Source organism: Haliaeetus albicilla, chromosome 1, assembly GCF_947461875.1.
Source record: "Haliaeetus albicilla chromosome 1, bHalAlb1.1, whole genome shotgun sequence".
NCBI lineage: Eukaryota > Metazoa > Chordata > Aves > Accipitriformes > Accipitridae > Haliaeetus > Haliaeetus albicilla.
The window spans coordinates 53,499,867-53,515,959 of record NC_091483.1 but is presented as its reverse complement, the minus strand read 5'-3'; the positions used below and the strand labels follow the sequence as shown (position 1 = coordinate 53,515,959).

General features: G+C 35.9%; 1 protein-coding gene across 3 annotated transcripts in view; it reads right to left on the bottom strand.

Annotated features, from left to right (window-relative positions):
• The window catches only part of DLC1 (DLC1 Rho GTPase activating protein), a 234,640-nt gene that overhangs the window by 161,701 nt on the left and 56,846 nt on the right, over positions 1–16,093 (bottom strand). For all 3 annotated transcript variants that reach the window (XM_069789391.1, XM_069789386.1, XM_069789402.1), the window contains exons 3-4: positions 10,919–11,068; positions 8,162–8,302 (exon numbers count right to left, since the gene is read on the bottom strand). In XM_069789391.1, the coding sequence (XP_069645492.1) occupies positions 8,162–8,302; positions 10,919–11,068 (291 nt within the window). The remainder of the gene's footprint in view (positions 1–8,161; positions 8,303–10,918; positions 11,069–16,093) is intronic.

Sequence of the window (16,093 nt, the reverse complement as noted above, 5' to 3'; positions counted from 1 at the left end):
AGCAACGGAGCATGAGTCAACTTTTTCAACATAGTCATAGTAGGCACGAGGGAAGCTTCCTGATGCTTGGGAAAAGTCACTTATGATTTTCCTATATGTACTTTTTTTAAGATACCAGGCACATGCATTGGGAAAAGTATTCTGTGTCCTTGTGGTAATTAATTCTCATCATTATACCTTTTAGCTGTGACACAAAGCCTTAATTCTGCAACAAACATATCCACCTACTCATGCATGTGACACTTCTGACATGCACAGTCTTGTTGATTTAAACAGATTTACTCCTGTAAGAAAATGCATTTAACTGATGGTAGAGGGAGGTTTAAAGAAACAAACTAAACTGAAGCTGAAATTTTAAATTGTATGACTTCATATGATTCATATGATTGACAGTCATATGATTTGTTCAAGAGAACCTGGAACGCTCTGTTTCTCTGCATCTGCTTGTGATCATTTAACAACATAGATGATTTCCTGCTATTAAGCCTTGAGTATTTAAATTTAAGCTACGTAGAAGGATATTGGTCCTCAGAGCAACACAATAAAATTCTTCCAGTCATAGATTTAAGTCTCCATTTCTCAAACATAGATATGGCAGTACTTATAAATGCAATGCTGGTGTGCAAGAGATAACAGATTTGATTCCAAGTATCAGTAAGTCTGACCTGCAGTGAAGAGATAGTAGCGCTAAGCATGGGTTGCTCCTCCCTTCTGAGGGGTTTGGGAACCGCCTTGCCCAGGCCCAAATGCAAACAGGATGTCAGAGAGTCTGGACTGCAATTTTTAGATTCCCTACCAAAGTAACATACCTGTAAGTGGCCAGAAATGATAATTCCCTCAGCTTTTTTTGCTCATGCAGAAAAGATGCAAAATGTGTTCACAAGTCTGAGATGATCCTGAAGAATTTTGACCTCTTAGCCCGTTAGATTATAGGCAGACGTAACCATAAGACATTAGACTGTAACACATTTAAGCACAATACCTTTAAATATAAATACACCCTTGCTCACACTCTTCTACTGAACTACTTGAATATTGGCAACTTCAGATATGATTATTAGCTTATTGTGAATTTTTCTTACAGAGAAGAAGTAGTTTCCTATTCTCAAACACAACAGGCTTGAATAAAATGAGAAAAATGAAAACCACTCTGGATTTTGCAAAACAGAAACTATCTTCCAGAGAGACTGTGCAATGTTCAGTATTTTTTCCTCCCAGTTGGGTCCACTTGAAGGAATAAGCAACATGCCAAGAGGAACCATAGCACTCCAGTATAACAGACTTAATTGTCTCGAACCCATATGTCTCCTATGGTGGTACACATGCAGTTGTGATGTTATGTTGTATCAGTAATTATGTAGCTGATTGAAAATGAGATATAATTTTTATGAATACCAGCACTTAATGTACAAATAAATTATTGCATGTGTGTATATAAAATGAGGAATTCCCAATGTGAAACTTACAGTTCAAGGGATTAATCTAAAAATTTTCCAAACATCTTAAATCCATTAAGAGCTGAATTTTTCCTCTGCTATTGTAAAATCAATTCTTTTTAGGACTAAGTGGAAATTTTTTAACATTTCTGAAAGTATCCCCATCCACTATTATTTCCATTAAAACTTCATTCCCACAAAAAAATGTCAACCTTTAGTCTATCTTATAAATATTTAGAATACATCTGTACAGGATGAAAAGCTTTTTCCGTTGGTTGTTTTTTTTTTTTTAAAGACAAAAAATACGTATGTTCAATTAGAAATGTTCTAATTGGCATGACTGCCTGACGTGGTGTAAGTGCCTGATGTCCCCTGCCCAGTGCCCTTCATTTACAAGAGTGAGGCAGCAGATGGCAGCATGCAGTGAAAAAATGTACTTGACATTAGAAATAGTACAATTAGCAATGTTACTGCTGAAGAAGTCATAAACTTTTGCTTCTGCTTATAAAAACTGGTTATTGTACATAACTGGACTGATACAGTGTTGAAGACAGTGTCAGCAACTCTACAGAAAGGAGGAAAACATGAGAAAAAAACCTGTATATAAGCATAGCTGCTATAAATGAGTTGAAAGAAAAGACAAAAATGTAAATGTACAACTTGACATATTGGAAAGACTCAGAAGTCTCCATGCTTAGCACTTCACAAGCTGGGTATTTATTTAGATTCCCAATATTGTGTTGGGATCGAACTTGGACACAAAAGTGGACAGCCTAATACATGTATTTCCTGGGTCACACTGCAGATATATAAAATGGCAAACCTTTTACTGCACTGTTAGTTTCTATACACTTTGGTCACTCAGGAATCAATACTGAGGGATGGAAAAAGAGAGAGAAACTGTCTCTGACCACAGCAGCACTGTCAAAGATGTCATAATTGGATTCAATGGTTTTGGTTCACATTCTAGGAGTGGCTTACTCTTGTTGCAAAAAAAGTGCTCACCTGTAAGATTTATGGTGCTTAAAAGACTTCATAGAACAAAAAGCACCTCTGCCATTTACAATTTTCTGCTTCTTTCATTCAAGAAAAAATAAAATACATTTGGGGTTAACATAGACAGTTATGCTCAAAACAGAGTACAGATTCGTTTGGGGAGCAAGCCAGAGTCAAAGAAAAATTTTGAGAGGTTCATGTAAGAAACACAGCATAATTCTGCTGTTATATACTACATGATTGGCAAATGTAGCTTCATGGTAATTTATGTGTTGAAAAAAACCTTTTTTGTAGGGTGAAATAACAGGCTGTTAGAATTCCAATGAAAATGTGATTGTGTTAAAATTTACTTTCATAATTAATTGTCTCACCCTGTCTTCTAAACCCCCCCTTTTTTTTAAACACAGATATGAAAGGCAATACTAACTTAATCAACATCATCAGATCCTGAGAAGTCTTTTCTCATCTATTTGTAAAAATTCTCAAGTTTTAAAGAAACAATATTTTATTAATGTTGCATAATAAGAGTCTTTTTCCCTAATGCTTAACAGAATAACTTCCAGTTTTGCCTGAATGAGTAAAATAAGAATTCAAGAAACACCATAATATCAGCAAAATTTAGAAAAGTGATATGAGGACTTTAATAAATAAACAAGTAAATATAAAATACAGGTATGATTCAGCAACCAAATCTATTACCTTTCAGGTGGCATGACCCACTGTGAAAAATTTGTCTGCACAAATTCATTGACATATTCTGTGTGTGTTTGAACACCTCATAATCCACTGAATTTACTATAAAACATAATGCAGTGGGAAACGTAAACATTTCAAACAGTTGCTGATAATTCTTCTTTACGAGTATTTAATTCTAAAATCAAGGTTTACTTGTACTTACCATAAATTTTAGCTTCTTTCATAAGTTAAAAAACAGTGTAGTAAAGTAGCAAGAAACTTGAACTCTATTTCTTAATCTACAAACTATAAATTATTCTTCAGAAAATGATTTGGCTTTCTCTAAATAGCTGAATATTTAAAATATAATAGGAATCAAAAGCATATGTAAAAGGCTAAATTATTTTAATAGATAGAAATGAACAGTTTGAAAACTGTCATCTAAATAATACAGCCTTTTGTCCCAATGCAGTAACAAGATTTGTGAAAGTGGACTCCTGAGCTCATCCAGGGCTTCACTGAAATCAGTAGCTGCACCTGAATCCCATTCCAGTGTGCAGCCAGACTAGGTCATTTTGTACTTGCAGGCATAACTGGTGCCTAAAATCACTTTGAGAAATGAATACATTTTAAATAAGTCCTTATAGCTAACCTGAAAAACAATCTTCTCCTAGATACCAGCTATTCTGGTGATAATAGATTTCTGATTACCTTTGCACAGTGTGATTAGGGCTAAGTTGGACACTGTTGAAGCAAAAGGCATAGGACTGCCAAGAAAAGCAGTAGAAAATAATCACGGCTGGTTTTTTTCACCTGAACAGAAAATAGATAGGCTTTGCAGAGCAGATGTTCAAGGACAAAAATTTGGCCACAACCTTTAGGCCTTAGCTGCTATTGTCCTTTAGCCAATTTTTTTATATTTAGGGGGAAAAAAAAAAAAGACAATGATAATTGATTCAAGCTTCCCTTAACTAGCTAGCTAACTGGGCACTGGAGAAGGCTATTGTAACTTACCTTTTGTTATTAAAATCCATTTAAAATTCTGTAGCCACATATTGTTTTTATAAAAATCAAGGCAAATTTAGAAATAAATAATTTCTCGTCTTTGTTGTTGAACAATGTTATAAGTGTCCAGATGTGTGGCATTAGTTTGTAGAAGGTAATAACATGTAGGATATTTACATTCCTTGCTCTCCATATCCAGACACTCCCATTTTTCAATGTTTCTCATGACCATTGGGGCAAAAGCCTGTTGATTTCATGTTTTTTAAGCTGATTTCAACTCTCATGTGATTAATGCTTGCCAAGTGTATATCCTCAAGTGTTAATATTCAAAAATCATTGTCTGTTTTGGAGACTGGTGAATAAAAACCCAGAACGTAGAGATGTGCTAATTATAGAAGCATGAACATTCTTTATTCTGTAAACATAAGTAACATAAAGATGCCAAAAACATTTCTTGCTGTCCAATCCTAAATTATGTGGGAAATGTACTTGTTCAATCACATGAATCCTTATTTCACAAGGATTATCCATTTGTGCACCTTGCCAAACATGTACATTTTGAATTAGTTGTTAGACTGTGGACCAAACACTCTATTGATCACATTATGCTATTTTACCCTGACCGTGAAATATAATGGTGGCACCCTAAATTTAGGCTGGAGGTTATTCAACTGTGCACTTCTCATAAGCCCAAAATACCATTTACATCTGCATATCAAAGGCTTTCATGCTGCACCCTGCAAGATAATTGAAAAACCTTTCTATAGAAATACCTTTCTATAGTGCTCTGGGGAGAATCCTAGTCTTCCTTGTCATGCCTGCATTTAGTAAGGAGTACTCTGTGTGTGCGTGCACACATGTGTATGATTATATATATGTGTACTGTACACAGGCATTCATACTGACAAGAATGGATTTGACTACCCATAAGTGAATTTTTATGAAATGTTAAATAACTTGTGTATGTAAATACAGCCCCCTCCAATTTTCTTTAAAAGAATATCTACTATTAATTTGCAAAGAAAATTACAATTGATACTGAATTTTAAATACAATTCTGAATACCTCTGCTAATGGAAACCTTGTTTAACATTTCATTAAATCTACCTATGAAAATTTAAAATGTCCTGCTTTTCCATAAACCATGAATGAATCATTTCCCCTAGGATTATCAAACCAAATTCTGCTTATGGGTATTCCGGCACATTGTGACATTGTTAGAAATTTTTTGGTTTAAATCCATATAAAGCTGAATTAACATGAATGGACATAGTTTGTCCATACACAAATTTCCTATCTGTAAGATAAGAACTTGTGTAGTTAATATCTTTTACAAGTTCTTTATCAGGGACTAGATTTGAACCCATATCTCTCTGCCTTATTATTGCCACCCCCCCAGTCTGCACATGATGCCGTGTTTTAATTGTACAGTCTGATTTTGATGCAGTCAACAGTTTGCTACAGTTTGTTTAAAAATACCACATATCATTCCATAATGTAACTAATTGCAGTTGTACTCCTGTTTACATATTATTAATAAACACAACAAAATAAGTTGTCCTTGGAGACTAAGCATCTGCAATCCTTGAAGATCTGCAGTTGCAAACACCAAAAAGGAACTAAAATCTTTGAAACAGTCCATTACCATTAAAATGTAGCTTGCTGAGTTTCCAGTACAGAATAAATTTACTGCTACACCAACTAGTCTGACAAAAAAAAAAAAGAAACTATGAGAACAGTCTCCCTTACAAATCGAACACCACACTTGGTGTGTTTTCACAGGAGATCTCTACATGGAAATCATCTGTACAGAGGCATCCCTGATGTCTGTTCCGGGCATGCCATTCAATATACCATTTTTGAAAATTCATCCTGAGTAGAGCCCAGAGCTAAACATGACAAGAAGAATATGGGAACTTCTTTTCTACTAATATGGGATTGCTGTCAAGCACCTAGCAGCAGACTATTTAGCCATGCAGACCAGATGAACAACAGGGATAGAGATACAGGAAGGTAAGAATGAAGGGTTATTTTCTCCTAGTGTGTTCCAAGAAAACCAATGCTTTCAAATGAAGTTTGACTGAAGGTACGGAGGCAGCTGAAGTTTTGAACAGTTAAAACCACAGCACACATGAGCACTCGGTTTGTGGATCAGAAAGGTACACAGTCAAAACAATCTGAAAGCCTAATGCCAATAGGAATAAAAAAAATATCCAAGAGGATTTTGGTTTTCCCAAATTGAAGGAGATCTACACTCAACCAGAACTGATCCACATTTTTGTACTTATCAAACCTACTATGATAAAAATGAAAATATGGTCTTTGTCTGAACATACTTACAAAAAAAGCCCATCTGCAAATCCCACTGTAGACTGCAGTGAGTTGCAGCCTGCAAAACTTTAGGAAAGAGAGTTGAGTTTGGAGAAAATTTGTCTTCACTTATAAAAAAATTTAAAAAAACAGGACTCTGTATTGTACCCCTACAACCCACACATCAGCAGAGATTTTTTGGATATTCACAGTTAATCTACAAAGTAAAAAGAAAAAGGTCTCTGCAAAATCATATACATTAAAAATTATATAATAAAGCAGTATTCACAGGTATGTTCAGCGTGATATATCCATCACAGCAAAAGTCAAATAAATACTTATTAAAGGTGAATTAACACATAATATCTAACTCCAAAGGAAGTGACCCACACTTCTACAAAGCCAGGTGTTAAGAGTTCCCCAAATATTAGTAGAGAAACCTAAATTTAAGAGGGTTGTTTAATACCTTAGAGAGTGTCTGTGCTCTTCTCAGGATCTTGCAAAATGGGATATCACCTTCTAGCATAACATATGCACTTATATGAGAATTTGTGCTGCATTGTACGCAATGACAGAGTGCAGAGCTCTCTATTTGCTATAGCTATGCACTGATGATGAATTACAAGTGAATTTATTTTTGTACAAGTGAACAATCTTAAATGTAAATGTTTATTAGAACTTTTGTTACTGCCTCAATCGAAGGCATTAGTTAACTTGCTATTATTGCAGTGCAGTAAATGACAGTTGGCATCTATTTTACTTTTTGTAAACATATATATTTATGCTAACCACACTTTATATTTTAATATTTTATCCCAGATTTTCTGCTGGTCTGGTTACCAGCAGCAATTAAATTTATGAACAGATGGAGCAGGAGTTATGCTAAGACTTTTCAGCCTAGGCAAAGTTTACAAGAGTCTAGATTTCTGTGCTTTTTGAGGGAGTGGAAATAGCAAGTGCAAGAGGGAACAGAAAGTATGTCAGGAGTTTCTAGGACATCCAAGCTTTTCTGCGCATGCTGATGGCTGAAGCATTAAGAAGAAGGATTCTTCAGTAGATGGACAATGGCAAAAGGAAGGACCATGCTCCTGATAGCTATGTGCATCTACGAATGGATACAGAAGGAGGCTCCTCGCCATATCTGAACTCTCAGACCTGTCCTGCCTCACCACCGAGCATGCACTGGCACCTGCAGAAAAGGGTCTGTCTGCTCAGTGGCTTCCCTGCCATCCTCAGCGTGTGAAACCACTTGCCCAATTCGACCTTAGAATGACATTCTCCATTCAGTAGGGTAATACCTCTGCTTGCAGTAGACAACAGTTTAGCCTCTCAAGGGACTAGGTGACTGGGTTTGGGGATCATAAATCAGGCTACATGATTCAACTATCTTTTTCGCTGGTTGCACCCTCCATGAGATTTAGGAAATGTTCCAAGTGATACCACTTCAGGAAACCTTATCTTCCTAAGTGATATGGAATAACTCCTTTAATTTATTTTCTCACATAAAAACTAAGCTTGTTATAATCATCAGCTGATAATAGTGTTTCTAAATGTGAAACTTCTAGGATTGTTTGCCACTCAAATGGCACCTTGAGACAACCTGTGCTATTAGTCCTTTTTTTCAGCGTCACACACATACTGTTTGTACAATCCATGTAATGAACAGTATAAAATATCTTTATTTCACTTCCAATCTGATATCATGAATGAAGTTAAGAAAATACAATCTTTGTACTCACCCCAGCCTTTGGTTTAGCTCCAGAGCTGGCTACTGAACAGGGAGATGCTGGGTCAGGAGCATGGATATTAGGAGACAAGTTTGTTTGTGAGTGACTTACTGAAGCAACATCCACTCCACTTTCAGAACCAGATTCAACATCCTGTAAAAAAAAGTTGCAAGTCTCCTTCGTAAATGTGAATATGAAATAAAAATCTAGTTCTTCTAAATAATGGTAGTATTAAACAGGCTCAATATACATGCTTAATTCTCTGTGTAAGAGTAATTCCCCTTATTCTTTTCCATTACTTACATATTCACTTGCTGCCCTTTTCAATGTAGTGGTTTGCATTAGCTGCTGTTCTGAAATTATAAATCACCACTAACATCAAAGCTGTAATTCCCCTAAATGTTAGAATGCAAGGTAAGAAAAATCAGTTTGGGGCTGCAGAAGTCTGACATTTTTCTCTGATGTTCAGTATTTCCTGTGTGCTCCCACCTTCTGTCTCTGGCAGCATCGCAAGCTCAGCGAACATCTGTAAGCCATTACACAGCTGAAATGACATCACTATCCAGCAGTTTATACAATTCAGAGGTACAGCTCCCTAGCTTTTTGGAATCAGCAGACACTTATCAGCCAAATGCTATTTCTGGTTAAAATGCCCTTACTTTTAATGACACTGATTACATTCCTTTTTTGAGAATAAAAAGAAGAAGAAATATAGTATGTTTTATTGTTGAGGAAGTAAAAATATAGTGCATGCTTGATTTACTGCATAGAGCGAGGGCAGGGATTATAGTGCTTGCAGATAAATTGTGACACATGTCTGGCAAAGAGCTGGCTATGTGTAGAACCAGCCATATACTGTCAGGATTACTAGCCAAGGTGCAGCCTGTGTGAATACAGCTACACAGTACACAGAAAAAAGCCTGAACTATTAACCCCAGCCAGCTCTGTACAGGCAAAACCTCAGTTTCCTAATACCAAGTTTCTAGAGTAGGTGAAATATGGGGCAGAGACATCTCTGGTTCTGCTCCTGAACTGGAAAGAAATGTCAACCCTTTGATTCATTAATTCCTGCTAAGCCCCTCGTCTCCAAACTGAAGCTGCCAATTAGGTGCCTCTACACCAACTACACAAGCGTGCTGTTCTCTGAAAAGGGTTAGAAATTAGATACAAAGCTGCACTGTAGGTAGGACCATGCATTTGACTCAGATATTTCCTGCCAGTGAGTCCTCTGCAATGTGAAGCATTGGGAAATGCAGCAGAGCCGTGCAAATTCTTTGTAGAAGTCAGCTTGGGTACAGCTGCTCTTAGAAGGGTCTGCTTCACAGAGCCATGCTGCCACAGTGCAGAACCATGCTCCACACCCTATTACCCATGGTTTTGCATTACATTCAAATGCTTTGTTACTATAAAATCAATACAAGACTGAACACACTGCATAAATGTTCTGAAAACCAAATCTTTTGATTCTCTGATTCATAATACTTAAAGGCTCAAAAATTCCTAGAAAATTAGTGTATATAAATAGCATATATACCATCTTTAATGCAAGCTGTCTATCTTTCTAGATGGCTGCTTTGCAGCATGGAAACAGGTACCACCTCTGATTATCATGCAGACTTACTTATACAGACTGCCTCAACTCCCTTTATTGCTGTAAGAAATTAAGTAAAATGCTGGCACAGTTTGGTGAGATATAAAGAACAGATGTTAACATTGTATTTCAGCTTCCTTGTGGCATCAGTGCTCAAGGAGATACTGCGAGAACATTGATATCCAGGGGGAAAATGTTTAACTATTAAAAGGGTAATTATGTTATGTCCTTTAAAAATGATATGTTATATAATCTTCAGCTTACCAAACCCACCGAAATTTAAATACAGCTTTTCTCACCTACAGACCACTCACTTGACTATATAGCAATAATGAAGTCTGGCTTTAATAGGAAAACCCCCTCATTATTTAAAAGAAAATACCACTAACAAAAACAAATGACCTGAATGTTAGTCTAGAGATCTTGGGGCAGTATTTCTCAGGTTTCTTAAATTGAAAACCAGCTGCAGCACATGTGGGTGAAATTAGTAGGAAGCCTGCATGAGAACACCTTGGGTCAGCCATTTCATGTTCTTCATAGTTACATGTGTAAACATTTTTTGGAAAAAAAGAACGCATCAATCATGTTTGCAAGCTGTCCAGTCTCCCTTTGGACTTCTCTCAGCAAGGAATTCTTGCATTTAAATTAATAAAATAATTAAAGAAATTTAAATAAATAGAGTGCACAGTTCTGCCCAGAATCTTATTTTGAATGACAGAGGATTTCCTAAGTGTGTTTCTGCCAAATATTTCATGGACCCTCCCACTAGCAGAAAACCAAGACCTGTAGCTCAGACTTACTTTCAGTTGTATTTAATGTCAAATGACACATACACATATGCTTTGAGACTGGTGTGATCCTGACTCTGTGCTGACTCTGCATTTATAGTAAGTGATAATTAGAGTGGCAGACATTTTCTAAATCTTGTTAATCTCCCTTTCTTTTATCTGGGAGCTCTGAAGCTCTCATTTATGAAATGATGCCAAAAGGAAATAATGGAAGACAATATCACTCCTTCAAAACATACATACAAACAACAATACAAGACAAATTCTTTAGGAAAAGAGCTTTAGTTCAGAAACCAAGGAGCTGATAAATGTGAGGACTGAAAGAAAAAAAAGGTGAAGTAAACCAGATTCTACTTAGATTAAAAAGAAAGATTAAGCAAACTGGCTTACAGGTATATGTCTCCGTTTGTATGTTGGGGTGCTGGATGGGGAAGAGCCTGCACTGAGAGCATTTTCAATATCCTGGTCAAGCTGGTCCAGTTTCATAATTAACAGCACCATTGAATCAAGTCGTGATCGATCCCGATCTTCTGTTATTTCCTAAGGAACAGAACATACAGTTGCTAAATCTGAAATGGCATTACTTGGAAAGACTAAGCTTAAATTAAGAAAGCTCTGTTTCTTAATTTGGCATGAAAGTACATTGAATAATAAGCAGAAAAGTCTCTTTTTTTTGAAAAATACTGTTTTGTGTAATCAATTCACTGAGCATTGACTTACTGCTGGGAAAACATTTTATATTAATATTTAATATACATCCATTATAGCAATTAAATTTAAAAAAAAGCACAATTGTTTGGTCCAAATGCATCATTACCATTTGCTTGATACACATACTCCTTAAAGAGCTACGAAGTCTAAAAACTCCTCCAAATATTCACCCCAGGTTAATTAATTTGATTGTGCAAATACAAATTATGAAGGGTAATGTATGATTGAAATGGGAGAGAAGAAAGTTCACAGAACCCATTTTCCAGCTGAGGATAACCACAACTACTTTTCCTTGTGGAACTCATCAGCGTAACTACGTTTTGTCAATTCTTGGCAGACATTTCTGTCTTGGTTTGAAAATCTTAATATACATGAGATATATTAACATTATAGTAAACACAGCATTGTAGATCCTCTGACTGGAAAGAGAGAAGAATGAGAGATATTCACATCACAGCCTTAAACACCTAATTTATGCAGCTTATTTCCCTATTCTCCATTTGTAGCAAATGGAGACAGAGAAGTTCCTCAAAAGAGCAACTTGAAGCATGTCTTCAGTTAGATGGACTAAATAATGCTCTTGGGAAGTTCCTCCCTCTCTTTCCCCTATATATAGAGAGTTAACACAAATGTTAGCCAGCTAGCCTGCCTCAAAATTCAGGAATATGAAAACCTCCACTGGCTCCTGTATGGATTTTCACAATAGGAAGTTAGAAAATAGGAAGTTCCATTAATTCACTTAATATTTTTATAAATCCTTCCCAAAAAAGGGAAACAAAGATGTTATAATTACTTCATTGTGTCCAAGAAGTAGGTAATATAAATATCCAAATCAACCTTTTTGATAATCATTAAACTGTTTTTCAGGCTATGCAGCAACTTCTCTAGTTAGGATTTATTGCCCTTTTTTTTGTAGACTGCTTCAAAGATGTTGCAAAACATGAATGAAATGACTCCTGCTAGAATTAAAGGAACTGTATAGATAAAACACTCATATAAAACATGGGCTACATGGTCTTTATATGAAGACAGAGGTAACGAAGGTTAGTTAACTAAATGTCAGAAAAGCAGAAATACAAATCTGTCAGTCCATAGCAGAGCTATGAACAATGTTCATAGCAAAGGCCAAACCCAGGAAAACTGTGTATTTCATTTTTTATCACAACATGATATTTTGGATTGGGTTGCTGAAAAAGCTGATGAATTTGCAGGACCTCGTGATGAACCTGAACTGAGTTTAGAATGACCCTGAGAGAGCGTTACCTCAAAACAAAGTAGCAATCAGTGAAATGGGTTAAGTTTCAATTTCTTTCAGACTGAAAACATGATGTCCCAAATGATTCATTGAAACTACATGCATCTTCATTTTAACTGATGTTAAATTGATGTCTGAAGTTTGCAGATGTCAGAACAGTTATTTCATCTAATCTGCATGGGTGCAGAAGGCCCCACTGAGCAAATAAGGATCTGCTAACAAAGGAGACATGACCTCCTTTGTGGCATGGGGTTACGTTTGCCATGGTGGGTGAGATTGTAGCCAGTTTACCCATGCAGAGAGGGCCAGTGCTGCTACCAAAACTAGCCTCCTACCCAGTCCTCTAACTGTGTATTTATTTCTATTAGTTTTGCTTGAAAATATACCACTGAGAAAGCTAATCAACCTAAAATTTACAGTTGACTTAAAACCCAAAAGTTAATTGCCACAGCACAACAAAATGAGTGGTGGTGATGGGTGTGTGTTAGTTTGTGTTGTGTTTTTTTTTCAGACTAGAGAGGTAACAGGCATTTTATATGAAGGCAAAAAAATCTGGAATTTTCCCCAAGCAAATTGTTTGACTTAGCCTGCCAAAAAAGTATAAGCTTGCTCTGCATGTAGCAGATTGAGCATGCTGGAGAAGAATCTGCTGAAATGAAGAGGTGGCAAAATATTGCTCAAAGTGATATTCAGGCTTGACACAAGGGGCTGGCTTTGCAGGCAAACACTGCTTTCAGAAGGCAATAATATTATTTGTATGGAATTTAGCTATTCTGTTCAGAAGTCCTAGCAATGGTTTGTGGCTCTGACTGCTGTTGACATCAAACTTCTCATGAGAAGTTTTAACATTTTAACTATAGTTTCTATTTTTACAATTTACTGAATAACACAATAATCACCTTCTGTTTGGCCAGGGCACTATTAAATTGTATACATGAAAACCTAAGGAATGTACCAAAAATTTAACACATACAAATGAAAAAGGCTAATCTTGAATTAGAAATTCAATATAACACACTAAATAAATATTATTATAAGATTAATTTATGTTTAGATAGTTTTAGCCTTGATATTATCTAATAAATTTCCAAGGGCTTTATAGCTGATTTGTCTTTTTTGTATCTCCCTTGTGTGTATATACTGAGATTTTATTACTGAAGTGTGATATGATCTAAAGCCAGCAAGATACTAGCAATTCATTTGTTTTCTTTTGAAAACACAGTATTTCCTTTGCATCCAATCTTTCACATTTCCCCCCACTGATAGCTAGTTACCTTCCAAATTATAATGCAAAAATATAAATTACATTTATAGAATTATACAGAAATCCTACCTTTACCATTATGAAGTCAAAACGCAGACATTAGAAGGTACCTGGTCAAAGACTGCCCTTACAACCTTAATTTCTGCCTTCAGGCATTTGCATTGGGCAATTCAGGAATGTATCACAAAGATATACAGTAGGTCAAACTTGAGATGTTATTTGTCTGGAGATTTTATTTTTAACATGTCTCCACACAAAAAGGAAATACTTTAGGTCATGAACTGGAAAAAACAATATTTCTTTTCATTTGTATCCTCACTGGTGTGATAAAGGAGCTAGTTAAAATTTAATATATTCATATGTTTAGAACAGAAAGCATTGTAACTGTTTCCAGAATGAAGGATGCTTGAATTACTCTTAAATTAAGTATTAAACCCCCAAAGTTAAGGTCATATTAAAAGAAATCCAAACGTTTTTGCAAGGAAAACAGTTCACAAGCTTTGTTGCTATCATCAGCAAACAATGTTAATAAAATGAAAACATTTTTGAGAACATGGTTGCAGATGAGATTCAGCCACTTTTTTAGATACTTTCATAATTTTTGAGCTTATATTGTTATTGAAAAGAATAACACCATTTTTTTTCCTGTGTACTCTTATGTCTTCAAGTGTTTGTCTTTTTACTACCAAGCTGCTTTGTGCTTGCACTTACAAACTGAGGTTGTTTATTAACATAATGTCCCTATAGCATTCTGCATGGAGAACACCTGGCAATTTCTGAATATAATGTTCTTTGCGTGTAATGTTATATTTTTTATTTTGAACATTTGATGGATAAACAACAAACATTGTACAAGGGCAGCATTAATCAGATTATTTCTAAAAAGTAGACACCCCCCCCCCCCCTTTTTTTTAAGGTTGCAACACTTTTATATCCATCTTATCAGTATATTATAATAATCTTAACTTACTCAAACAAAATAAATCAGTTAAGGAGTACAACATTAGTTAAGTTTGGTTTTAATACACCTATTTTGTCTTATCAGGGCATGGCAAAACAATTGAACAAAACAAACATGCCTTCACTTCTCTTCAACCCTGTATTTCTCTAAGTGTATTTTTCCCCTTCTCCTGTAGCCACCGTTTTACATCACACACACACTTTTCTTTCTACTGTAGCCCCTTTTCCCACATACCTCTTTCAGCTGAGTAGAGCTGAAGCAAAGGATACCTTCTGAAAAGAAGTATGTACTGTTAAGAGTAAAACCTATTTTAATTTTTCACAGCAAAAGTTTTGTGCAGAGTAGTTAGTACACAAAACTAACTTTGTGCTCTCTTTTAATACCCTCAGGGGGATTGAATCACTCCCACTTTCCCTGTAAGTGCTCCCTTTCAATGCATCTGCTGGCTTCCAGACCAGAGCAGACCCCCACTAGTGCCAGTGGGCTCCCCTGTGGTTAAGGAGGGGAGAGGATGTCCTGCTCCGAGCAGCCCCTGTTAGGGCCATCAGGGCACCACCAGCCTCCCTCCTCCCTGGCACTCCTGGGTCAAGATGCTTATGATTTCTTTGAAAAGGAGACCTTGGTTTTTAGAGGCAAGCCCATTGCACAACTGGCAAGGCGAGCTCGATTACCCACAAAAGAAAGGGATCTTTTATGGAAAGAGTTGGCTGAGTTTTGTCTGGTATTCTTGATCAGCAGCCAGCTGGACTGGCTTAAAATCTTGTATTAATGCTATGCATTGCAGATGGCATTAAATTACTCATTCGTGTCTTTCCTTGCTAAAAAGTATCCTTTTTGAAAAATAGAAAGTTATTAAATCACTGATTTTATACTGTGAAGGTTTTCATCTGAACTGAAAACAAACAAAGAATAATGCAAAATATGCTATTTTGGAATTAATCTCCTGATTTTTACTAGCAGGTGTATAAATCAGATGTGTAATTTTCATCCTTCTACATTGCAGTGTACAGTTCACAAGCTTCGAAAAATACCTAAGAATTTTATCTTTCTCTAAATTTTACACTCTACAGTACCATATTAGAGTCCTATTCTTCATTATATTGGAGGGATTGCAGGCATAGAACATAAAAACAAAATGAAAAAGTTAAGCACTCCATTCCTTTTTTGACATAAGACACAAGGCCTAGACAACAGCAAAAATCACAGTAAGATCACTATTATAAATCATAATTTGAACTAATATTTAGAATAGACTGAAAATGGAACAAATAACATAAGCACACACTGATGAACACACGCACAAGTGAGGAGAAGTGCTCATGCACGCAGCTATCCCTACACATTCATGCAAGTTTTTGGGAAAATAGCTTTTCT